Source organism: Pelodiscus sinensis, chromosome 4 (genome assembly GCF_049634645.1).
Source record: "Pelodiscus sinensis isolate JC-2024 chromosome 4, ASM4963464v1, whole genome shotgun sequence".
Classification (NCBI taxonomy): domain Eukaryota; kingdom Metazoa; phylum Chordata; order Testudines; family Trionychidae; genus Pelodiscus; species Pelodiscus sinensis.
In genome coordinates, this window is record NC_134714.1 from 28,216,205 (window position 1) to 28,242,032 (window position 25,828).

At 41.8% G+C, this 25,828-nt stretch overlaps 1 protein-coding gene across 2 annotated transcripts in view; it reads left to right on the forward strand.

Moving 5' to 3' along the window:
- The first annotated feature begins 250 nt into the window (after positions 1–250).
- The window catches only part of CLMN (calmin), a 109,610-nt gene continuing 84,032 nt past the window's right edge, over positions 251–25,828 (forward strand). For both annotated transcript variants that reach the window (XM_006133696.2, XM_075926637.1), the window contains exon 1: positions 251–918. In XM_006133696.2, the coding sequence (XP_006133758.2) occupies positions 837–918 (82 nt within the window). In that variant the 5' untranslated portion in view covers positions 251–836. The remainder of the gene's footprint in view (positions 919–25,828) is intronic.

The window sequence follows — 25,828 nt, forward strand, 5'->3', positions numbered from 1 at the left end:
GCTGCTGTGTCCCGTCCAGATCCGGCTGCGCGGTTGCAGGGTTCCACTCTCGCTGCTCCCCGCTGCTGGTGCTGCGCTCCGGAGCGGCGACCCCCGCGGGAAGGCAGGGGGGGTGTTTACAGCAGCTCCCCGAGCCTGGGCTTTCACTTTCTTTTCCATGAGCGGAGCCCAGTATTAGTTCGGGGTTGCCCCGGGAGGCGGGGAGAGCTGGGGGGGCTGGAAGGTCCCTGTGTGCGGTCCGCGCACCAAGCCCGGCTCTCCAGTAACTATTAACCAGGTGCGGTGGGGGGGGGGGGGAGGACTCTTCCCCTTGCTGCCGCTGCCCAACCCGCGGCTGCGTCAGCTCAGCGACACAAGGCGGCATCACAATATGCAACTTAGGAACCTCCGACTTCAGCGCCAGCTGTAAAAACTTGATCCGGCCAGGGCTGCGCTGGGAGCGGACCGCCCTCCCGCCCGCTGGCCCCTTGCAGAGAGGGGCAGGGAGCGGCGTGGGGGCTCCTCGGCTGGGTCCCTCTCCCCCTCGCTGTGTGCTTGCGCCGGGCTCCCCTTCCCTTGCTCCCTCTGCCGCGGGGGGCTCTGCTGGGCTACCCGGCCCCCTCCCCTGTGCGCAGGGGCCTCGGCTGTCCCCCCCCCCCCCACCGCTATCTGCGTGCAGCGCCTTCTTGAGCCCCTTGCCTGTCTCCCTGCCCCCTAAGCCGGCGGCTGCTCCCCCGCCCCGCCTCTCCTCCCGCTGTTTCCTCTCTCCCGGCGCCAGACCCGGGTTGTGCGCGTGTCTTGGGGAAGGGGGGTCCCCGTTTGCGCTCTGTGTCCGCCCCCACCCCGCCTGCTCCTCCATGGCAGGGCACGAGTGGGACTGGTTTCAGCGGGAGGAGCTGATCGGGCAGATTAGCGACATCCGAGTGCAAAACCTCCAAGGTAAATATCCCTCCATTGCACCCCACCCCCACGCCAGCCTCTGGCTCCCAGCTGGATTCCATTTGGGGCCGGGAAACTCCGGTTCCGTCCCCCTCTCCCGCCTGCCTTCTCCACTCCGGCCGTGCCTGGCCGCGCCGCTTCCTTCGAGCTGGGTGGGAGACGAGCCCGTGTGTGGCGTTTGTGCACTGGAGCGGGGGCGCATGGGGGGGGCTGGCTGGGCAGGCGGGGGGAGGGGTGGCTTTGGGATGGCGTGGGGGGCAGATTTGTATTTAATTTTCTTTCCCGCTTTGCCTGCCTACCTGCCTGCCTACGGCAGTCTCTGTATTGGGAGGCGGGGGAGGACTCCGGAGTGTGAGGGCTGGACTTCCACGTTGGGACAGGTTAGATCAAAAGGGAACAAACAGCTTTGGCAGTGGGAGATCTCACGGGAAGGAGGGGGGGGGGGTTTCTGCGCCGAGTCTGGCGCTGTGATTCGGGGATCTCCTTAAACGAGAGACACCCGGACCAAAATCACCAGCTGAAGGAAACAAGTGAGAAAGGGAGGGCAAAGGCTGGAGGAAGGAGGAAGGGGGTTGAGAAAGTTGCTGAGGTGTTGCAGTAGGTTGTTACTTTCAGGCAGTGCTTCCTCCACCACCAGTCACATTCCTGAGGGAGTAACAGCTAAGGTCTTCTTCCTTTGGGGAGGATCTACATTTTGGGAGGGTCAGAAGTCCGAGCCTGCCAAGGTTTCAAACGGGGCTGAACACTCAAAAGGAGGGACCCCTATTCTGATCAGCAGAAGGCTAGTATAGGCAGTCACCCTGAGGGAAATGCTGGGGCTCTTTTGTTTTAACCATGGACAGAGGTAGCTCTAACCCTAATGTAAAGACATCCATTTACATAGGAACCTGGGACCTCTGAAGCTTAGTTTAGGAGCCTGGACACTACAGCTTGAGCTATAACGCCAGCTGGAGAGGTTTCTGTAATAAACAGTGAACCAACACTATTTTGGGGGGGACCAGACATGAGCACAAAGCCTGATTCTGCATTGTTGGGAGCTTTGCTTGTTTACTTCAATTGGAATGTGTTCAAACTGCTTCACAGATTTGGAGGCAAATTCTGCTCTTTACACACATTTTTGGAGTAACTGAGCTGAAGTTAATATGGTTGCTCCAGTTTCATACTATGGTAACTGTACAGAATTTAGCCCACCAGCTGATTAAACTGGTGACATAGCCCCTTGTGAGCTACTGTTAAATGTGCATGGACAGAGCTGATTCATTGATTATCAGATACATTTCTGTGTAGCTACTATGTCCTACAGAAAGACAGAATAAGTAACTATTACAGTTAAATAGTGCCGTCCCGATAAAACATTTTCTCCAAAATTGTTTCCCTGTCTTCAGCTGTCCATGGTTGACACAGATAACATGAACTGATGTGACAATAAAGAACAACTCTCCTATAGAAACACAATTTGTTTAATGTAACCTACCAATCATCTTAATCAACAGTTTACATTAAATTGAGATATAAACTCTTATCTCCTATTAAAGTAAAAGACTTGGAGTATTGGCCATTTTTTGCAGTTGATGCCCAATGATTTAAAGTGATACACATGCTGGAAGAGACATTGCATTTGTTGGAAGGTAGTTTTATTACATATTTAATTTACTTGAGAGGAGATCAAAATCAGCCTGTCTGTTAGCTGTCCATTTGTGGGACAAAGTGGTGTTCTGCCTGTGGAATGCCCCAATATTAAGATTTGAATTTATTCAAATGGGGGGGGGGGGGGAGGCGGAGATTGGGTCAGTCTCAAGTCTTAGCATGGACTGTGAATTTATTCTTCAAAAGTCCCCTGCATTACTCAAGTTTATAACTATGCTCTGATTATACACAATATGATTTTACCCAGATTCCCTGATATATTTTTGAAGAAAAGATTCCATAAAAGAAGAATTATATCACCTCTTCTTTTCTTTACCTCCTCATCATTTGTTAAGAATTAAACTTCATTACCCACTGTGAAATTTAAAGATATTTTGATGCACAGACGGATAGTAGAGAGCCATCTCTCTTAAAATTCCTGTAGTCCTGCTGAGGGAATAGCCTATCGTGCACAGCAAATTTGATTGGACAACTCTGAGTGTGTGAAAAACCACATTCCCTTCTTACAATATAAAAGAAATTATGAATATTAGTTGTCATCCTCTGCATGTACAGTATAAGATATTTGAAAGACATGTCTTGCCTTGGCTATTGAAGAGGGAAAATGCATCAGATGAGAATATGTAAAATGGGGTAACTCTATAAAGTAATAATACTTAGCACTTACATATTACTTTTAAATCATAGATCTCATAACTTTATAAAAGTGAATAAGAATTATTATCTGCATTTTAGAGTTGAGGAGGTCCTGGCACTCAGAGGCTACGTCTAGACTGGCATGATTTTCCGGAAATGCTTTTAACGGAAAAGTTTTCCGTTAAAAGCATTTTTGGAACAGAGCATCTAGATTGGCACGGATGCTTTTCCGCAAAAGCACTTTTTGCGGAAAAGCGTCCGTGGCCAATCTAGACGTGCTTTTCCGCAAAAAAAAGCTTTTTTGCGGAAAACAAATCTCAGCTGTTTACACTGGCCCTTTTACGGCTGATTTTCCGGAAAAACTGGCCAGTCTACACACAGCCAGAAAGTTTAAGAGACTTGCTCAGCATCACCCAGAAACTCAATGGTAAATTTAGGAATAAAGCCCAATGCCTGGACTCTTAGGGTATGTCTAAACTACATCCCTTTTTCGATAAAGGGATGTAAATTAGACATATCGAAATTGCAAATGAAGCAGAGATTCGAATTTCCCGCACTTCATTTGCATAATGGCGACCGCGGCTTTTTTTTGGAATGGGGCTTTTCGAAAATGAGGAGTACAAGAGCTTTCAAAAAAGGATTTTATTTTCGATCGATCTCCATATAAATGGCCGTTTTTCTTTCGAAAAGCCCCGTTTTGAAAAAAAAGCCGCAGCCGCCATTATGCAAATGTAACACGGGAAATTCAAATCCTGGCTTCATGTGTAATATTGATATGTCTAATTTACATCCCTTTATCAAAAAAGGGATGTGGTTTAGACATACCCTTAAAGATAACTAGGTGCCTACATTCCATTGATTTCAGTGGGAGTTAGGTGCCTGAATACCTTTGAGAATGAGGGCCAAAGTCTTCTGCCTTTCAATTCCATATCTACTGCAACATGCTGCCCCTAGCTGAGAGCAAATTTTTGTAAAAAGGGCAAGATGTTGATTTCAGTTACATGTGCTGAGAATAGAATTTGGCCCTCAGTTTATAAATCTCATTAGTTCTATCCAAATCTAATAATTTTTATAGGACACCAGTACTGTATCAGTTGCAGAATCTGTAGATTACTGTCAGTATTATAAACAGTTTATGAATTCCTGTACGTATTTGTGGGATACACCATTTCAATCTGTATTAATACATCTATTGTCTATTTAAATAGGCCCCCTATCATTTTTTCACATGGGGAAAATGCTTTTATTGTAGCATGGCTTAAAAATGATTACAGTAAAACCTTTATTATCTGGCACTCATGGGAAATGGAGGATGCTGGTTAATCGAATGTGCCAGATATTTGAGCTTATTGCTTTGCCCACTACCTGGTGGAAACTGGTGACCAACACCTCTCCTCCTTGGGAATGCTTGGCTATCCTTACTTTTCCCCCCAAGTCACAGAGCCATCCTATGCAGCAGGCAGACAAGCAGGTCAGCTGCTTGGAAGCTGGCTCCCGACAGCTTGAGGCTGGCTGAGGGGGAAGGAGGCACCTAAGGATGATGGTAGTTGGCAGTGCCAGCTATCAGAAGCCCTGCAATGGCTGGAGGCATCAAGCCAGCTGGCTGTGCAGTGGGAGTGGAGTGTGCACACCCATAAACACGGGGTTTGGTGGTTGGGGGTGATGCTGGTTAACTGAGTTTTCAGGATATTCAGGTGCTGGATAACAAAGCTTTAACTGTATTTTGTGCTCAATCTTGGCTTCATTGAAGTCAATGGGAGTTGTGCCCTTAACTTCAAATGCCCTCTCGCGCTGTTTCATTGCTGAAGAAATCTTTTCTTTTTTTTAAATAGCTAATGCAATTCTTCAACCTTTTTAGTTTTGTAGCGACTAAACTAAAATTTTGATTTCACAAACTATCTGGACTCTGCACTTATGGTTTATGATTTCATCAGAATCTCTCTTTGTCTCTGGTTTTATAAAATTCACTGAAGTACAATTTACATGTTAAAATCCCTGTGTAAGTTAAAATTGCTCATAGGCCATGCAGTGCTTAATTTGTAAGGAAAGAGGTGCTAGGACTCAAGCAATTGTTTTACTTTCATAACTTATGTGCCAGTGCTAATGCTATGAACTACCAAGCATAGAGGTACCTGGGTTTAGACCTGGCATAAATTAAGCACTGAGGCCATGTTAGTTACTGGAATTGATCTGCTCTCCTTTTACACAGCTTCTACAGTTGTGTGGGTCTACTGAGTTCAATAATTAGTCTCGATTTATACATTAGTATGAAACCAGAATTAGGCCTGATAACTTTACACTGCTGTTAAAAAATTAATTGAGGGTAGATTGTAGTGTGCAAACATTCTGCTTTTTCACTAAAAGATTAAAACTGGCACAGTCGGTGAAAGCTGTTAACTACTGTGGCTACTGAACCATGGTATATAAGAAAATAAATGCCAGTTTTAAAAATGGAACTGAAAGCTGGCTGTTCAGATGTGGCCATATTCTGATGGATTTTTACATTCCCTTTTTATTAAAAACTCCTATTTTCAATTTTTTAAAATAAGAAGTGATAGTAACAGGCCATCTCAGGTAAATGCTGCTAAAAGCCACAAGAACAGTTTCCATTTTAGATAAGACGACCCGGAGTGATTTCAGGGCATAGAGTCAGAAGAGCGATAATTTGAGGGAAAGAAAAAAGTCAAATAAGTACCCAGCTTCTTGATATACAAACCTCTGAGCTTCTCTCTCCTATTTTTTTATGATGCAACTAGGTGCCTTTGATATATATATATATCCTTGTGCTATATGCTCTATTCATAAATTCTCTGTAGCATATTCCTCTAAACACTAAAAAGAAAAGAAAAAATGCACTGAATGTCCAAGTGCTTCATACAGCAATGAAACACTCAAGAATTAATTTTCAGAAGATGATTATTTTTATCACAACAGCAAGAACATTTTGTTACAATGTATGAATATTTTAAAATCGTCCCAGCAGGAAGGTTAGTTTAGGCACTTTCCAAAATAGCTATGAGTTGCTCATCTGTCTAGCTTTATTTTTTAGAATGAAGCAACATCTGTTAAAGAAAATAATTCCTGAAAGAATATTTTTTATTATGATCTAGTGCTCCGTAACACTCTTGAGTACTGTATATTATACTGTACGTGTCTTTCCCTACATTTGTTAGAATGATATATGTAGAGAGGGACACTTCTGTAGTCAAAGGTTTTATGCACCTTTAGGAAGTTAGGTACTATAGTAATTATTGAAAACTGTGGTTTTCATTTCTTACAATTTTAATACTCAGTACAATAACTGGACAGTAGAGTTCTATGGTTGTAAAGCTGTGAGATGAGTGGACTAGAATCAAAACTCATGGGTCCTTTTCCTCACTCTGATGCAATGATCAGTTGAAATCCATGAGAAACTTTCTGATGACTTCAGTAGGTTTTGTTTTGGGCAAGTCATTTAGAGCCACATTTTCAAGTGTCCACTAATTCTGGGTGTGTAATGTTTTGGGTACTCAACTGAAGACCTATAACCTGCTTTTCAGAGGTGTTGCACACTCACAACCCCTATTGTAGCCAATGTGAACTTCAAATGCCCAGGAATTCTAAATAATGAGGCATTATGTGTCTCAAAGCCAGACATCTAAAATCAAAGATTTTCAGAATTAGTGGATTGTTTTTGAAAATGTTGAGTTCTGTCTTTGTTTACCAATATGTATATTGGGTATGTAACCTCCCCTTTTCCTCCCCGTGTTACTGGGGAGCAGGTCACACTCACAGGTGTGCCTGGGCACCTGATGTTTTAACCCAAAAGAGATCCTGAGCACCCCAGTGGTGATGGTGTTTAGTTGGGGAAAACCCTATCCACCCCCCTTGCTGCAGTCCCTTGCTTGTAATGAATGTAAAATGGCGGTGCCTCCAACTGGCTGGCCTTGTACACATTCTGGTGTGCCTTGAGAGCCTCCAGGAACATATTCATTCCAACATAAATCTGGATCTAATTCCAGAACAACTACAAATCATATACATCTAATAGAATACTTTAAAATAAGCAATCTTTACTTAACTTAAATACACAGGGATTAACAGATTTAGCAATGAATAGCATTAACAAAACACATAACAATAATTGAAGCTTATATAGCTAACATTTGTAGTAACAGTGACCCTACCCCAGAGTGTGCACACCCCTAGACTCACAGTCCCAGACACTTGCTTGCGTTGGTGTGCTGATGTTGCAGCTGTAGTGGAGATTCTGTCCAGGCTAGACAGCAGCTCTGTCCCAGGCAGCACTTTTTCAACAAGGCCCAGAAACTTACTGCCTCATGCTGAGCCTATTGGAAGCAGCTTGCTAAATCCCAGTTCCAACAGGCATCTAGTCCCAGTCTGTAGCTGCACTCCAACAGCCCCTGGACTGGATCAATGTCCTTGGCAGCAGCCTGGCTCCCCTTCAGTTCCAAACTCCAAGGCAGAGTCCCAGACTGCTAGGCCTCTTTTCTTCAGGCACATGGAGAGAAGCCCTCTCCCACACAAGAGTCCTTCCTTCCTGTTTTTTCCAAGGGCTCATGGGAATTGTAGTCTGGATTGTAACACACAGGGTCTTTTCAGAATAAAACAAAGGCCCCTTTAGTAAGGGGACAACAGGTATAATAATACCTACAATGGTTACACTTAAAAATAGTTAACTAGTAATAACTACATAAAGGTTTTGCAGTGTCCATTTCAGGTGTAGGGAACATATCTCAAACCCATACAACTTTTCCAGATTTAATAAACCTGATTTTAGAGTAACTGCTTGTAAAGTACAACTTAGTGTGAGTGAGAGATAGGAGACTATGTCTAGACTGCAGGCTTCTTTCGGAAGAACCTTTTTTGGAAGAGATCTTCCAAAAAAAACTTCTTCTGAAAGAGAGTGTCCACACACAAAAGCACATTGAAAAAGCAATGCGCTTTTTTGAAAGATAGTGTCCACGCTGAATGCATGCTATCTTGCATTTAGGCTGTGATTACTATGGATGGAGTAGCCACCAGGGCACTTGTGCTTTTTCCTCTTCTTTCGAAAGAACTTCCTCTTTCCTGTCTATACACTCCTTTCTCCGAAAGAGCTCTTTTGGAAAAAGGCTTCTTCCTTGTAGAAAGAGGATTACCAACACCAGAAAACCCCCTCTGTTCTTTCAATTTACTTTTGGAAGAATGTGACTGCAGTGTGGACATAACTCAGGTTTTGTCAGAAAAACAGCCGTTTTTCCGACAAAATTCTGTATTGTAGATATACCCTGAGATTTCATATTTGTAAAATGCATGGAAAACCTTGGAGAAAAGTACTGTAGAACTGTAAATTAATATTATTCCTTACAAAACCTAAGTGAAGATACACCTCTCAGTCTGTGAAGGTCTAAATGTGGAATACTATGTATAACAAAGACTCAAATTGAGAGAGTAAAAAAAATGTTAATACAGGAAACAAATTCAGTGAATTAATTCCTCTAATGTAAATATCTCTAAAACCTCAGTTTCATAGTTTCAGCTGCAAACACGAAGGAAGACTACATCTGTACAGAATATAAGAAACTAAGGCATTAAAAAGTGAAGTCTCTCAAAATGAGAGACATCTAAGCAGTCTTAGTTAAGAAAAAGGTAAGATTGCATGTTTAATTACTCGGTAACCAGGAATTGACAAAGTAAAGACCTCTTGGTTCCAAGTAATCCAAAAGGAAGAGGGCCTGATTCTCCGTTAAGTTACATGTAAAACTAGTGACGTATCTTTTGTGCTGGGCCATGGATTCAGTATCTCTTCACAAGGAAGAGTGTCACCTGCGTAGGCACCAGTTTCACAAGGTAGTTAAGTATTTGTCTAACTTTAAGCATGAGGGTATTCTACTGATGACAGTCACCAGTACCATGTCCTGTTTCTTTCCATGTAAACTTTCCATACAAATTTTGACAAGGCTCAACCCCACTCACTTGTCTTATGTGACCTGGTGAGGTCAAATACCTAGGTAGTTAAGAGGATTATAGTTAAAAGGACATCATCAGTTTAAAAATCACATTTTTAAACAACAGATTTTACAAAACTCTAAACACCATATTGAAACTGAAAGAGGTTTAGAAAGCTAATTTACTTGTCTCTCTTTCTTTTTTTTAAAAAAATATATATTTTTGCTTTTCTAGTTAGTGCAGACAAAAATACAGGCCAGTGAATTTAAAGACAACTATTAGGCTATTTTACTTTCATGTTTTCGGGTGCATCTCTCTCTGGGATCCCTCAAATCGAATATGATTTCCCCTTGGACACCTATAACTGATGAGTATGTAGATGAGAAATTAGGCCAATTCTGGGAAGGCACGCTCTCTAGCAGTGGCTGCATGTGAGATCTCTATCTCCAGTGGCATTGACAGCAGTGGTGCCAATATGGACCCGGGCATGCTCCTTATGTCAAGCTCTCTGATCTTCTTCATGGAGATGCTGCTTGATCTCAAAGTGTTGGGCACTGTTCTTGATGGTGATCCTCCAGGTTACCCAATCCTTCACCTGCCTCTCTCGGGTGTCAGCGTCAATGCTACACTTTACCAAGGTGTTCTTAAGAACATCCCTGTGATGCATCCTCTGCCCAGCCACGAGATCTCATCCCGGTCCTCAGCTGAGCATAGAAAATCTGTTTAGGCAAACGTGTGTCAGGCATCCTGATCACATGATCAGACCATCGTAACTGCCTGTAGGCGATTATTGCTTCAATGCTGCAAGACTCAGCCTTTGCAAGGACACTATCTTTGGTCGATCTGTCCTGCCACACAATGCCCAATATTCTCCTCAGGTACCTTTGGTGGAATTTCTCCAGATCTTTAATATGTCATCTATAGGGAGTCCAGGCTTCAGCTTCTATAGAAACGTTAGGATGACTACGACATTGTAAACATCAATCTTGGTCTGCATCTTGATGTCACAGTCATCAAACACTTGCCTCCATAAACGTCCATAAACTGCACTGGCACTGGAGATTCGATGATGGATTTCATCATCGATGTCAGCATTGCTGAACAGCTAGCTTCTGAGATAGGGGAAGCTGTTGACATTCTCCAGCAGTTGGTCAGCTGCCATGACGGTTGGTTTGGATAACAGTATAGTGGGTGTTGGCTGAAAGAGAACTTTGGCCTTTCGTGCATTGACAGTCAGTCTCAACCTGTGGTAGGCAGTGGCAAAAATGTTGATGATTGCTTGGAGCCCATCTTCTGAGGTGGCACTGACTTGGGCATCATCGGTGTACTGATGTTCTACCACTGATGCTGTTGTGGTCTTGGTCTTGGCTTTGAAGCAGCCCAGATTGAAGAGGCTACCATTCATCCTGAAGGTTATTTCAACTCTTCCTGAGAGGTCATCTCCAATAATCTGGAGCATGGCTGCCAAAAAGATACTAAATAGAGTAGGTGCTATCACACACCCTTGTTTGATTCCAGTCCTTATATCTTTTGGTTCAGTTGCACAGTCTTTGCTGAGTATCACAGCCTGCATGTTGTCATGTAAGAGATGTATAATATTGAAATTTTGATGGACACTGTACCCATAACTCGAAATAAGATATGCAATTTGAGCTACGCAAATTGCATAGCTTATTTCGAGTCAATTTCAAAATAGTGTATTACAAAATTTGATGCTTTCTACATAGCACTTATTTCAAAATAAATTGCTATTGTAAAACATCCCTTACTCCTCGTGGAATGAGGTTTACAGGGGACATCAGAATAGCGAGCCCATTATATTTTGAAATAACGGCTGCACTCAAAAGATGCGGAATACCAATTTCAGAATACCTTTGATATCCTGAAATAGCACTGCATTGTAGACTTAACCTTCAAGTGTTCAAATAAATCTACAATGTTTGTATTTGTAAATGCTAAAAAGAAATGTTTAAAAAATCCTTTCAGTTGCAATTAAAAGATACCCCCTAAATGTAAAAGGCTATTAGCCACGGGATAGAAATGGTGTCCCTGGCCTCGGTTTGTCAGAGGCTGGAGAAGGATGGCAGGAGACAAATCGCTTGATCATTGTCTTCAGTCCACCCTCTCTGGGGCACCTGGTGCTGGCCACTGTCGGCAGACAGGCTACTGGGCTAGATGGACCTTTGGTCTGACCCAGAACAGCTGTTCTTATGTTCTTATGTAATGCTTTCCTTGACCTACCATTATCCTTTTAAATACCAGTGTGGTTATGTGCAATGATGATCAAAGTCACTACTGTAGTATGGCAGATGTTAAGAGCAGATCAGTAGAAGGAATGGGAGGGAAGAAAGAGACAAAGAATATTATCTTGTGTTTCATTTATAAGTCAAATGGATTTTCAAAATTCACATATTATGGAGTAAAAATACCAGATAAACAGTCACATATGTATAAAGTATGGTGTGGTAAATGATGTCATTGAGATAAATAACAGACTTATTATATGGTTGCTTATCTGTTGTTCTGTTTTTATTTATCTCCAGTTAAATACAATGAATGCAGGTTACTATAACTATCACTGGAATTGTAGGATGCATTTTGACTTCATCATAATTGCTGCATATTTCTGTGCAAACAGCTGAGTTACATTTTAGTGCAATAGTTTAGAGCTTTAAACAGTTATAGCTTTACCCTCTTTCAATGCAGCTTATAACAGCAAAAGCTAGGATTTCTGTAGAATGAGAGATTATGAGGTTTAATTCTGAAAGCAGGCAGGATTTCTCATTCCATAGTCAGAAATCCCATCAGAGATCCTGCTGAACCTAAAAAAGATGCGATCAATAATACTTGAAAGGCGATTGTGATCTTTTCACATAATACTCCCTTTGATGGCAGAGCTCAAGATATAATTATTAAAATAGTATTATGCTCAGGGGATGCTGCTAGCTGGACTGAAATAATAATGACGCACATAAAATATTAAGGGACTGATTCTGGCTTCACTGGGCTTTTATACTGGAACAAACCTGGAGTTTCTGCTGATTTACACTAATGTAGTTCAAAGCCGAATACAATTTTATAGTGACAATGAAATCTAAAGAACGTTGAATTCATTTCTGTACCCTTCATATTGCAGTCTTGCAGATTTATTTGTTTATAAAATATCTTCCCTTACAAGACTATGATCAAATTGAAATACTTGCATTTCAGGCTAGGTATTTTTCTTCTAAAGGTGGCTTGTTTGTGGATCTGGATAGCTACCAAAAATATATTGTTGTCCTAATTTTTATCTTAAATAAAATGAACCATGTGAGCAGAGGAGGAACTTTGCAAACTAGTGCTCTGGGCAGGCAAATCCTTCACTTCTGCTCCTTCAATATTATTTACAAAGAAAGTAAGGTGGAACAGCTGTTTTACATAGAGCCTCTGGTAAAATTTCCTGGTTAGGCTCCAGGCCTTCAGTCTGATCCATGCGTGTGGACTCTGGTCTCTGTGAGAAGCTTCACTGATTTCGATGGGACTCCACACATACCAGCCCTTTCTAAGTTCTGTTAAAGCCAATGGATGTTTTTCTTGGCATAGAGCATGCTGACGTTGATTGTAGCATTGAGGCCTCAATGTGCACAGGGTTTTTAAATACGAGATCAATATCTTGTCTCATGGGCAGTTAGGAGTGTCACTCGGTTTGAGTATTCAGACTCAAGTTATTTTATTTCCCTTGTTCACAACTAGGCATGTGGTTGTGCCAGACAATGGCATTCTTCAACTTTGGATATGTTGGACACTGTGAGCCTGGTTTTCAGTATCCTTGTTGCAGTTGCAGGCTAACTGAACTTTTCTCTTCCTGGTCTGTACTGTCCTGGGTTAAAATTCTGTAGTTCTCTCACTCTTAGACCAACCCCTGGGTCATGGAATCTTGTGTCTTCACAATGCTTATTGAATTCTAGCACTTCTGGTTCTTCCTTGCAGAAGTCTGTGACCAGTGGTGAATATGAACAGCCTTCTTAAACCAAGCAAAATACAGGACTATGTAGCACTTTAAAGACTAACAAGATGGTCTGGCCTCACTAACAAGACTAACAAGATGGTCCTCAGGTCTGGCCCACGAAAGCTCATCATCTAATAAACCATCTTGTTAGTCTTTAAAGTGCTACATAGTCCTGTATTTTGCTTCAGCTACACCAGACTAACACGGCTACATTTCTATCACTATTCTTAAACCAAAGCATTGTTGTTGTTTTTTTCAGTAGGAACAAAGGAATTGTAGACATGGGTTCCTGTCTTACTCAAAGGCTTACCGACCCCACATGATGGTCACCTAGCTTCTTAAAACACCTCCAACAGGGTGTTGAGAATTTCCACCTGGTTTCCCCAAACAACTCATACAGGAAAATGTTTTTGTTTTAAACTGCCACAATCCTTCTGATCTTCAATATGTGCCTTTTCCAAACCTGGTGCTGTCTCTTAACAACCCTCTAGCATTGATGAGGGATGACTTAACTTGAGCCATTCCATTTCCTTAAAAAATTAATGGAGATTGTCTGACTTCTAGATCTGGAAGGTCATTGAGGATGTACAGTCCCCTACCTTCACAGCAGGACCAAGTACCATCTCTAACAAATTTTTGCCCCAAATCTCTTAAGTGGGTTGGCAAGAATTGAACTCACAACACTGGGTTTAGCAGGCCAATGCTCAAACCACTGAGCTATCTCTTCCCTCTTCTTTCATACCTGTTTTTCCCCTTATGATCCTGTATTAAGAAAAACTACATATTCACTCAGTAAACATCCCAATGGTCAGGTCAACATATAGTATTCATCAATTACTACAGAGCAGCTCCAATCCAGGCACAGCTGCTACTTCCGTTGACTTCAAGGGGCTTTTGATTAAGCATTGTGTGTGCAGCCAAAGTGTAACTACTGCTTTTATGCATGGATTCTATTCATTTTGTGCACTGAAGGGTACATATAACCCTATGTCATTTCCATCTTGGTCATTGTGAAGAAACTCTCTGTGGATATCACTGGGTGTTCTGCATATGAAGTGAGGGTAGAATGTTGTTAGAGCCCAATTCTTGTGTCACACTGATTTAAAGATGCAGTAACATCATTTGGAAAAAAATGAAAAAGTCTGGTCCTCTGACATCTTAGGGTATGTCTACACTACCCCGCTAGTTCGAACTAGCGGGGGTAATGTAGTCATCCACAGTTGCAAATGAAACCCGGGATTTGAATTTCCCGGGCTTCATTTGCATGAAGCCGGCCGGTGCCATTTTTAAATGCCGGCTAGTTCGAACCCCGTGCCGCGCAGCTACACGCGGCACGGAGTAGCTAGTTTGGATTAGGCTTCTAACTAGAACTAATCCGAACTAGCTACTCCATGCCGCGTGTAGCCGCGTGGCACAGGGTTCGAACTAGCCGGCATTTAAAAATGGCGCCGGCCAGCTTCATGCAAATGAAGCCCGGGAAATTCAAATCCCGGACTTCATTTGCAACTGCGGATGACTACATTACCCCCACTAGTTCAAACTAGTGGGGTAGTGTAGACATACCCCTAGAGACTAACAAAACACATAGATAGTATCATGAACTTTGATGGGCATAACTGGCTTTTTCAGATGAATGGAGCAAGAAGTACAAGGTATAGCAGAAAAACAGGGAAGATGGGGAGGGAAAGGGAAAAGAAAAAAAATCTTGCAGTTAAAAGTGTCCGTGCTATGCCTGTCATTTGGGATACTCCAGTGGAAAAGCAGTAAGAGTGAGAGGAGAAGCAGGTCTCCACTGTTCAAAGTCTTTTACAAATAAAAATGTCCATTGGTGCATGGTTAATTCTGTTTAAAAAAAAACTGATTCCCCATTAGAATGGTCCTTAATACACAGTGCTTTCTAGCTTTTATTGGCATTAATTATAAATTCCTTCTTTATGACTTGAACTATGGTGATGATATTTTATTTATAAACATTATATATTTATTAATGTATAAAGTCCGCTTTTCAGAAATAGTGTCTGGGACTCTGCTTCTAAGGAGAAAAAATTAAATCAAATTGGGCTGTGTGCCCAAAGATAGTAGCAAGACAAACAAAGTGAGAAAACAGGAAAAAAATGTTCTTAAAGGGAAGAGTTGCTACAAAGACGATGGACACTAAAATGCCCCAACATATACCGTATATCAGTCACAGGCTGGAAGACAGCTCAGCACTTCCAGGTCCATAGATGGGATCTCTGAACTAAAAAGACCCTGCCCAGTTTAGATAGAACTCCCATTGACCTACGGTGGCTTTTAGGGAGTAAAGGAGATTTTGGAAGTGAACACTTAAGTACAAGGAAGCCTCAAATTAGTCTAAGGAAGGCTCTGTTAATATGGACATGCTACCATGGACTTAGAGCCCCAAGAAGCACTGGGGAGTAATTATTTGAAATAGTGGTACCAGAGCATCCACACTACCCTTATTTCGAAATAACTATTTCAGAATTAGTGTTACTCCTGATGAAAAGCAGGAGTACAGATTTCAAATTCCACCACCCATTATTTTGAAATTATGGGTTATAAATTCAACTTGGGGAGTGGAGTTATTTCAAAATAAAGCCTTAGTATAGACCCGGGCTAAGTGTTATTTCTAGGAGAATTTGGAGAATAAAGTGTTACAAAAGGTGGGCCACTTATTTTCAGGTAAAACATTATCTGCTAAAAGAAAAAAGCAGTCATGAAACCCTTTAAAGACTAACAAAATAGTTTATTAGGTGATGAGCTTTTGTGGGGCAGACCGGCTTCTTCAGAAGTGAAGATCTGAAGAAGTGGGTCTGTCCCATGAACCCTCATCACCTAATAAAATATTTTGTTAGTCTTTAAAGTGCTACATTACTGCTTTTTTGTTTTACCAAGATCAGACTAACACAGCTACCTTCCTGTGACTATTATCTGCTAACTGAAGTATAACTCCTGGAGACTTCAAATTCCATCAGTCTGGCAGGGCATTTTGTGTCATTATGATTCCACCAGTTTAGCCAGGAATTTACTAGGCCTGAGTCTACTGTAAAATCCTGAAAGGCTTCAGTGGAGTAAGTTGGGGTTTATAATGTAACTAGGAGAATCTGCCCTTCAAATGCCATCTCTCCAGCAGGGGATTTCTTATCCTTGATGGTGAATTCCACTGAATAATATTAAGTTCCTAATTTTCTTTTTTCTTTAAAAGACTCTCCCTTGTGTCAAGACAAGGCATTATTTTGAAACATTGGGACTCTTGCATGAGCTCTTCCTTTTTCTCAGTTTTTGAAACACATTTGTTTAGAAGGACATAAAGTTTTAATGTTAAAAAGAGTATTTGTTCTGTTCCCTTATTGGAGTTGATACAGTTATTGACCTTGACTGTTACAAGATTGAATATGAATTTTTGCTTGGTAGGCTGAGTTTCTTCTTCATATGACAGACAATGCTTTGAGGTGTTTAATTCTGGCCTTTTAGAACTTGCAAACACTATGTATTTATCAGAAGGATCAAAAGGAATGAGAGATCTAATTGTCTTAAAAATGTGTATGAAAGAGGTGCTGTGTTTTGGTTGATAATGCAAGGAGGCAGCAATATTAGATGTCTAGTGCATAATGCTTCACTTGATGGTAGAAATATCACTAATCATAAATATATTCTACTTTCAGAATCTCAAGGTTGTACCAGTTCTAAGTCAGGAAATAATCATGCCCCTGAGGATGATATCCTATATCTAAAGAGAAAAGATTTCACTGCACACATCCCTTATAATCCCCAGTATGAAGAGACCAGCTCTTGAGGCCTGAAAAGCCAGTGTTTGTGTATCTCCTGATTTTGGAGTCCCTGGCAGATGTGATGGCATTAGGGTGATGGCCTTTGGGAAAACCACATGAAAAAGAAAAGGACAATGGTTTATTTTAAGGGACTTTTTAGGGATGCACCATTTCCCTTAGTATACCATGTATTTTTCCCTCGAGTGTGCATTTCTGCTGCCCTCAGGTATACAATGCAATCATCATAAGCTTCAGTTTAAAGTTAAGCAATTATCATAAGCTTCAGTTTAAGGTCAATTATACTTATTGATTAGCTTTAATACATTTCAATCCATCTTTGTTTGTTTTTTTTAAATCAGTTAATACAACTCTTTGCATGTGCAATTGACATTGACTTTAATTGAACCTTAGCCATGACAGAATCAATAATTATCTGGAAAGATATAGTGAATTCCACAAGTTCCAAACAATTGCGAGAAGGAGTTGGCTACCATGATTCAAAGCTCTAGCTCTGCCCCAGCAAACAAACTCACGGATCCTACTTTGCACTAAAATATATTAATAGGAAGCATTTGCTATTTACTTAGCCATTGGTGAACCTTTCCTTTTCCAGACATTTTCTAAACTCTTTCTAGCATTTTCTTACCTATATTGCAATTGAAAAAACAGAGGTCTGGGGCTGAGAAACTTCTGAATATTTAACATGATGCTGTAAGAGGCAAAATCTCAAACAGCCACACTCATGATTTTTATTTCAGGCATGCAATACACTGCTAATGTAATGCTGGCACACCCACATTGTCCAAGGACAGAATTAAATGAGACCCCTCTAGTGCTTCGTGCATGAAACTCTACTAAATAAGCTACAAGCCAGCTGCCTCTTTGCTAAGGCTGTAGAACAGACTCATTATTCTCTCTGTAAGTGGTGTCAATGCCACTAGATGGGACAGCACATCACACTAGTAGGTGTGTGGATTACACTAGTTTAGGACAACACATCAGGAGAACTGTATTTTTTTGAGCTTTGTGGCTAGTGTTTGGTCAAACCACTAGGTTTCTTCAGGCTGAATTCTTCTATGAAAATAAATATTAACATTGCTCAGTGCTGCTCTATAAAACCTTCCCTTATTTATGTGACAAATAAATCAATGCAATAAGGGTGTCAAAAACAGCCCACAAACTTAAGTGATGGCTGACCACCCTAGGTGTAATGGTCACAAAATTTATTACAATCCTGGTTCATTCAAAGACTGAATCAGCAGCTCATGCTGCTTCAGCTGCTGGACTCTAGGACCAGTGAAGTCTTTGATGGTACTCATTTTTTTTTGTGAGGGGCTCAAAGAATTGACTTGCTTGTCTTACACCTGGCTGTGGAGTGGGTTGTTTTCCATGCATATTCAGTCCATGGCTCTTATGCTGAAAATGCCAATTAGTGTCTATTACAGAGGTCATTATTGTGGTATATGCACCTGTTTACAAGGAACCAGGCTGGGATCATTATCTCTTACTACTGAGGCCACCAGATAGCTTGGAGAAATGGGAACTTGGTTAAGATAATTATAAATACAGCTCTAAAGGTGTTAGCTGACTGTCACAAGATCCGTATGGTTTTAATGTCCGAGAGCACATCTCACCACCACAGCACCTCCTGCTGGTTGTACTGGGAATTAGTTCATCACCAGGGCACATCCCTCTGGCTGGTGTCTTCCTGTGTCCTCACTCCACACTCCAGTTCCAGACCTGCATCAAATCCTGGAGTACGGAGTCCCCTTCAGGATGCTTCCCTCTGGCAGTGCCCACTACAGTTCTTTCTCAGTCCCCCTGCCGGGCAAGGGAGGTTTCAACAGTCCTGTGTCTCTGGGGTCCTCACCTCCCAGGGAGCCTCCACTCCCCCTGAACCTACCTTGCCTCAATGACCCACTACCAGTCATCATCTAGTCTCTTAGGGGCAAACTTCAGTCTCATCATTGGCAAGGGTGTATGGACCTATTGCCTTGTCCTATCTCTGGCTGTGACTCAGCATCCTTAGTATACTCAGGCCTTGTCTCAGGCCCTCCAACCTGGGAGTGAGGTCAGGCCAGAGCTCCCCAGCTCTGCCCTATCTCAGGAAGCCTGCAGCTTCCCTGGCAATCAAGTCTCTCCTGCTCCGTAGCAAGAATGTCTCCCTTCCTCCCTCCTAGAGCCCTTATTTATACAGCCCCCAGCTGGGCCCTAATTGGCAAATCAGCCTCAGCTGTGGGCTTTGTTCTCCGCCCTCTCCCAGGGCTGGGTTTTAGCGTTAAAGGGCCGGTGTGGGGCAGATGCTCCATTACATCTGGTTAATGCCCCAGCCTATAATAAGTCCATTGGGAATTACCCTATTCATAAGCTGGATCTCAAGGACCCACACAGTTCACCAGGGAGAAGCCTGTGGTCTCTAAGGCTATGTCTAGACTGCAAGCCTCTTTCGAAAGAGCCTCTTTCGAAAAAGAGCATCTAGACTGCAAGCGGAACTTTCGAAAAAGCAAGCCGCTTTTTCGAAAGAGAGCACCCAGGCAGTCTGGATGCTCTCTTTCGAAAAACCCCTGTTTGCATTCAAGAACGCCTTTTTTCGAAAGAGCACTTTCAAAAAAAGGCGTTCTTCCTCGTGAAATTAGGTTTACCCCCGTCGAAAGAAAAGCCGCGTTCTTTCGATTTAATTTCGAAAGAACGCGGCTGCAGTCTAGACGCAGGTGAAGTTTTTTCGAAAAAAGGCTACTTTTTTCGAAAAAACCCCTGAGTCTGGACACAGCCTTCGAGTACATCTGCATAGCAGTTAAGGATTCATGGCTGACCCAGGTTTGTGGACTTGGGCTACATGACTGTAAAGTTGCTGTGTAGACATCTGGTTTAGGACTGGAGTATGGGCTCTGGGATCTGAGGGGAAGGGAGGACCCAGGCTCCAGCTGAGTCTAAATGTCTATACAACAATTTTTAGCTCCAGAGTGAAGCCCTGGAACCTGAGTCAGCTGACTGGACCAGCCAGGAGTCATTTAATTTATTCAGCTGTAGAGAGGTATCCCAAGACTCTGATTCAGGCACCAACAATTCATTTCTGTCTCTGTGGCTCCTTGCAGTAAACCCAGCCAAGTGAGACTCCTGTGGGAGGCTTGTACTGTATTCCGTCAGGGCACAGTGCACCCAGTGAATATTTGCAGTGATACAGGCAGTCTTTTCCGAGCAAGTTAACAATTTATTAGTCACCTGGGATTCATAATCTCAAAATCCTTCAGTTAGCAGAGAGAGACAAAGGTTATAGCATAGTCCATCCTGGCCAAGCCAGAGCAGTGATCCAGCCAAGCTGGTATGGGCCCCATTTCTGGCTCTGACTCCCTGGCTACGTCTACACTGGCATGATCTTGCGGAAGAACTCTTTTGCGGAAGAGTTCTTGCACAAAAACTCTTCCAGAAGAGATCATCTACACTGGCATGTGCTTTTGCGCAAGAGATGTGCTTTTGCGCAAGAGCATCCATGCCAGTGTAGACGCTGTCTTGCGCAAGAAAGCTCTGATGGCCATTTTAACCATAGGGCTTTCTTGCGCAAGAAATTCATGTTGCCTGTCTACACTGGCCTCTTGCGCAAGAACAGTTGTGCAAGAGGGCTTATTCCTGAGTAGGAGCATCAGAGTTCTTGCTCAAGAAGCACTGATTTCATACATTAGAACATCAGTGTACTTGCGCAAGAACTCACGGCCAGTGTAGACAGGCAACAAGACAGGCAGCTTGCGCAACAAGCGGGAACTTTTGTGCAAGATCGCACCAATGTAGACACAGCCCCTGTGTGTTTGTCTTTAGTCACTGATGATAGACCCGAGTCCCTACAAGGGCAGCTCTTATTCCCGCCACCACCTACCTTCCCCTCCTTTTGTTCTTGAGCTCAGTTCACATATTCTGCAAATTGTGAATAATGCATTCCTTATTCACTTTTTTTTTTTAACCTGTGATATGTGTCAAGCTCTATTTGGATACAAATTCAATTAAAAATGCATAAAACCAAAATTTTAAAAATGTTTTTATCAGTTATATAAAACTACCTTAAATAGGTAGAATATATAAGAAAAATGTTTATCAAAATCTGTTTTGCATTTAAAACTCATTTATTAAACAAAGGAAATATCTGTAATTAGTGAAATGAACAGTTTCTGGTCACTATGCCTTTGAGACATTAGAACTAGTAGATCTTATCCTCTCACACCTCATTTTTATTCATATAGTGGAAGAGGAAATCAAATTTTCCTGCTTTTTCAGCTTCCTATAAATTGCTTAACTTTGAATGAACTAGTCATTGAGATGAACTATTTGAATAAACAAATTAAGGAAATTTAAAAAACAACACTGGTCCTATAGCACCTTAGAGACTAACAAAAATATAGCATCATAGGGTGCATCTACACTGTACTCACATTTCAAAATAAGCTATGCAATTTGAGCTATGCAAATTGTGTAGCTTATTTTAAGTGTATTTCAAAATAGAGCACTATTCCAAAACATCCTTAATCCTCATGAAACAAGGTACAGGGATGCCGGAATAGCATGCCCATTATTTCAAAAGCTATTTTGAAATAACAGGCACACTGTCAAGACATGGAAAACGCTATTTTGGGATACTGGAAGTATCCCAAAAAAGCATCAATGTCTAGATGCACCTTGACGTGCTACAGGACCATTGTTGTTTTTTAAGTGTTTTTTTTTTTAACCTTACATGGCAACCTCTATGAGACTTTTAAATAAATTAAGGAAATATTCTCTATCTGCAGAAGAAGCTAACATTGTTAAGAGCAGTTTTAACAAGTACCCAGTGATGTCCACCAGTTCAGTGGTTTTACTTACTTTAAAATTTTATCAACATTTACTTTAATTTTTTAAATGTAAATGGCTTTAATAGATTATACTAAGTTTAGGCCGTAATATGAGTGGTCATAGTTTCAAAATTAATTTTAAATAGATTTACTTAAAAAAAAAGAAAGAAAAGAAAATGTGATTTAAATGAATTATAATTTTTCTTTTCTTTTTATATAATTGATTTTTATCCATCCTGGTACTTAGGTGGCTGCCGTTGCCATAGCATCTGAGCATTTCATGATGTTTTATGTATTTATTCTTACAACACTCTTGTAAAATTGTCAAGTGTTATTCCCATTTTACAGAAGGGTAACTGAGGCACAGAGGGTGGATATCCATGAAGGGACTTAGGCATTTCAATTCTGAGCATCATGGCACCTAACTTTTTGGCGCACAGAAAAATCACAGGAACATCTCTGCAACTCCATAAGCCAGGTTAGGAATGTAGGGTGTCTACGCAATGAATAGGGAGATATAGACACCTGAGAAATAGACACCTAATTTTCAAAAGCCAGAAAATTAGGAGGGGAGCCTCCTAAGCTAGCCAATGAGAGATACTGATGAGGAGTGCGGGTTAAGCCTTGGCCCTTTTTCAGAGCTTTTCTAACTCCATCCATTTCTCATTAATAAGAGGTGTATTTTTGGTACCATCTGGACACATTTGTGCAACAAATCACTACCAGTGTAATGACTACAGTATATAATACTGTCTTCCCCTAGTCCATTTCTCATTAACATAGATTTTCTGCAGAGAGGCTTGATTTGCCATCTGGATATGTATTATTTATACAACAAGATCACATTTAGTGTTATAACTGCATTTTGTCCTGCAGTTTGCTGTGGACCAGAAAACGACTTTATTAAATGACTCATCTGCCCCAGTCACATCAGTCACATTTAAGATAAAAGGAGTTTAGAACTGGTAGCTAATGCATTTTCTTCTTGGAATTTGTAGTTGCACCCTGACTGCTTGTCTAATGCTTTATATATGTGTCCCAGTAGTACCTACTGCAGCTGGTGGTAGTTCATAGGTTAGTCCCTCTCCACACAAGAAATTACATGAAAAGAATAGATGATGAAACTAACAAGATATATGCCAAATATAATTTCTTAATTTTTGTTACTCTTTTTTCATTCCATTCATTACCTGTAATTTGCCTACTTTGATGAGATGCCTTTCATGGCAGTTAGCTGTTATCTTGCACATCTATAAAGTGAAAAACATAATTTTGGACTTATGCAAACAAGTGCATTGCCAACTTAATCAAAGTGGGAGATGTTCAGATACTATACTGAGGTAACAAAGAACTGAGAGAGCCCAATAAATAGATTATAACTCATGTCGTGCCATGTTGCTCCTGTATTAGATATGATCTCAAATAGCCTTGTAACATCTGTTTTCAAAGCATAGAAACCAGTCTCCTTTCCAAGGAAATAGACTACTTAGATTCTAATCTTACTATATAACTAAGCTCTCTCAGCTTCTTTTACTCTTACTGCTGTCTTAATGTGATGTCACTGAATCCTCCAAGTCAATTTATCAAATAAAACAAGGGAGAATAAGGTGAGGAACTGAGAGGTAACTAATTGGTCATAAAATACATGAACATATTGGCTATGTCTACACTGGCATGATTTTCCGAAAATGCTTTTAACAGAAAAGTTTTCTGTTAAAAGCATTTTCGGAAAAGCACGTCTAGATTGGCAGGATGCTTTTCCGCAAAAGCACTTTTTGCGGAAAAGCGTCTGTGGCCAATCTAGACGTGGTTTTCCGCAAAAAAACCCCAATCGCCATTTTCGCTATCGGGGCTTTTTGCGGAAAACAGTACTGTGCTGTTTACACTGGCCCGCTTGCTCAAATGATTTGCGCAAGAGGGCTTTTGCCCGAACGGGAGCAGCACAGTATTTCCGCAAGAACACTGACGATCTTACATGAGATCGTCAGTGTTCTTGCGGAAATTCAGATGACCACTGTAGACAGCTGGCAAGCTTTTCCGCAAAATCAGATGATTTTGAAGAAAAACTTGCCAGTCTAGACACAGCCCTTTTGTGTAGGATACCATAGTGCAAAGTATTGTTTTATCTTCTGTCTCTTTCCTGTAGTGCAAGGATTCTCAAACTTCACTGCACTGTGACCCCTCTCTGACAACAAAAATTACTATATGACCCCAGAAAGTGTGTGTATGTGTGGGGGGGAAGACAGGGGAACATAGTTTGCAGATGGATTCCATCAGAGCTGATTGTCTTTAATTCTCAGAAGTTCTCTTGTTCATCTGCCCTACAGTATCCCGTGTCTTTCCAGTTTTTCTTCTTTTTGACCCTGCGAAATGAACAGTCTGGCAGCTTTTGGTATTTGTCTCCTGTCTGCTTTGTAAACAGTGAGGTCAAAATGTAACCTATGTAAGCAATGCAACAATGCTGGTCATGCCTGCTTCACTAGTTTCTTGCTCTTTATACAGTGTAATTATACAAAGCCTGAGTTCTGCCCTCATTTTGCACCTCTGAATGATAGGCGTGAATTATTTGAAATTTGTTGTTGTTAATATATGAACTGAACTGAACTTAATGAACTGAACTGCATCAATGTTAGAAATGGTGGAATTTTTTAGATAGTCTCCAGCCATAGACAAGGCCAAATTCCCAAATATAAATGGTTGTAAGGCATTGGCTCTCGCATTGCAGTTATGAGTGTGGGATAAGAACTTGATAGACGAGAGTGGGGAATTTAGACAATCACCATATTGGAGAGGAGGTATGTTTTGTTTCCAAACATGCTAGGTTCAAATGGATCCCTTTTGGACAGGATTGTGCTTCTTAAACTCTGCTCTGGGAGTGGTTGGGAGTGCCAAGAAGTGCACCCCCAGCACACATGGAAGTGTGATGACTGTTACACCTCCTTAAGAGATTCATAGAATCATAGAATTGGAAGGGACATTGATAGGTCATTAAGTCCAGTCCCCTGCCCTCACATCAGGACCAAGCACCATCTAAATTCATAGATTCCAAGTCCAAAGAGGCCCACTGTGTTCGTCTAGTATGACTTCCTATAAAACACAGGCCAGAGACTTCCCCCACAATAATTCCTACAGCAGATCTTTCAGAAAAACATCTCATCTTCATTTTAAAATTGTCAGTGATGGAGAATCCATCAGGAGCTTTGATAAATTGTTCCAATGGTTAATTACTTTGTCAATAATGTACCCCTAATTTCTAGCCTAAATTTGTCTAATTACAGCTTATAGCCCTGGATCCTGTTATATATTTCTCTGATAGATTGAAGAGCCCTTTATTAAATATTTGTTCTGTATGAAATGTAATCCTGTCACCCCTCAACCTTTTCTGAGTTAAGCTCAAAAGACTGAACTTGAATCGCTCACTAAGTCAGGTTTTCTCATAATTCTTGTGGTTCTTCTCTGAATCCTCTCAAATTTATTAACACCCTTCTTGAATTGTGAACACTAGACCTGGACACAGAATTCCAGCAGTGGTCACACCAGTACCAAATAGAGAGGAAGTTACCTCTCTGCTTCTACTTAAGGTCCCCTTGTTTATGAATCCTAAGACTGCATTAGCTTGTTTGTCCATGGCATCACATTGGAAGCTCAAGATTAGTTGATTATTTACGACCCCCACATTTTTTCAGAGTCGGTGAGGGGGACACAGCATGTGCTCCACATATGGCCATCTCTCAGGTTCTATTGGCAGGGGTGACTGATGAGGAAGGACAAAGAGGGGAGGTATTATTGGCCATGTGACCGCTCTCCTCATGTGACTTCTTCTTGTGCCACCTGGGGGAAGTCTAGGACAGAGTTCCTTCTGCCCCAGGCCACACCCTCACCACTCCTCTTCCTACACCACCCACTCCTGCTCTGCTCTTTCTCCCTCTGTTCCACCCCCCATGCTGCCTCTTCCTCTCTGCTTTGCCCCTGTCCCAAGTGACATGGCCTGGGGGATTAGAGGTTTCCTGGCACTCACAGCAGGAGTCAGTCTCCCTGTACTCACTGCTGGCGGCAGGGGGGAGCAGAGTGATGAGGTCACCACCAGTTCCACTCCCCCAGCTGCTGGCCATGTCACCCCA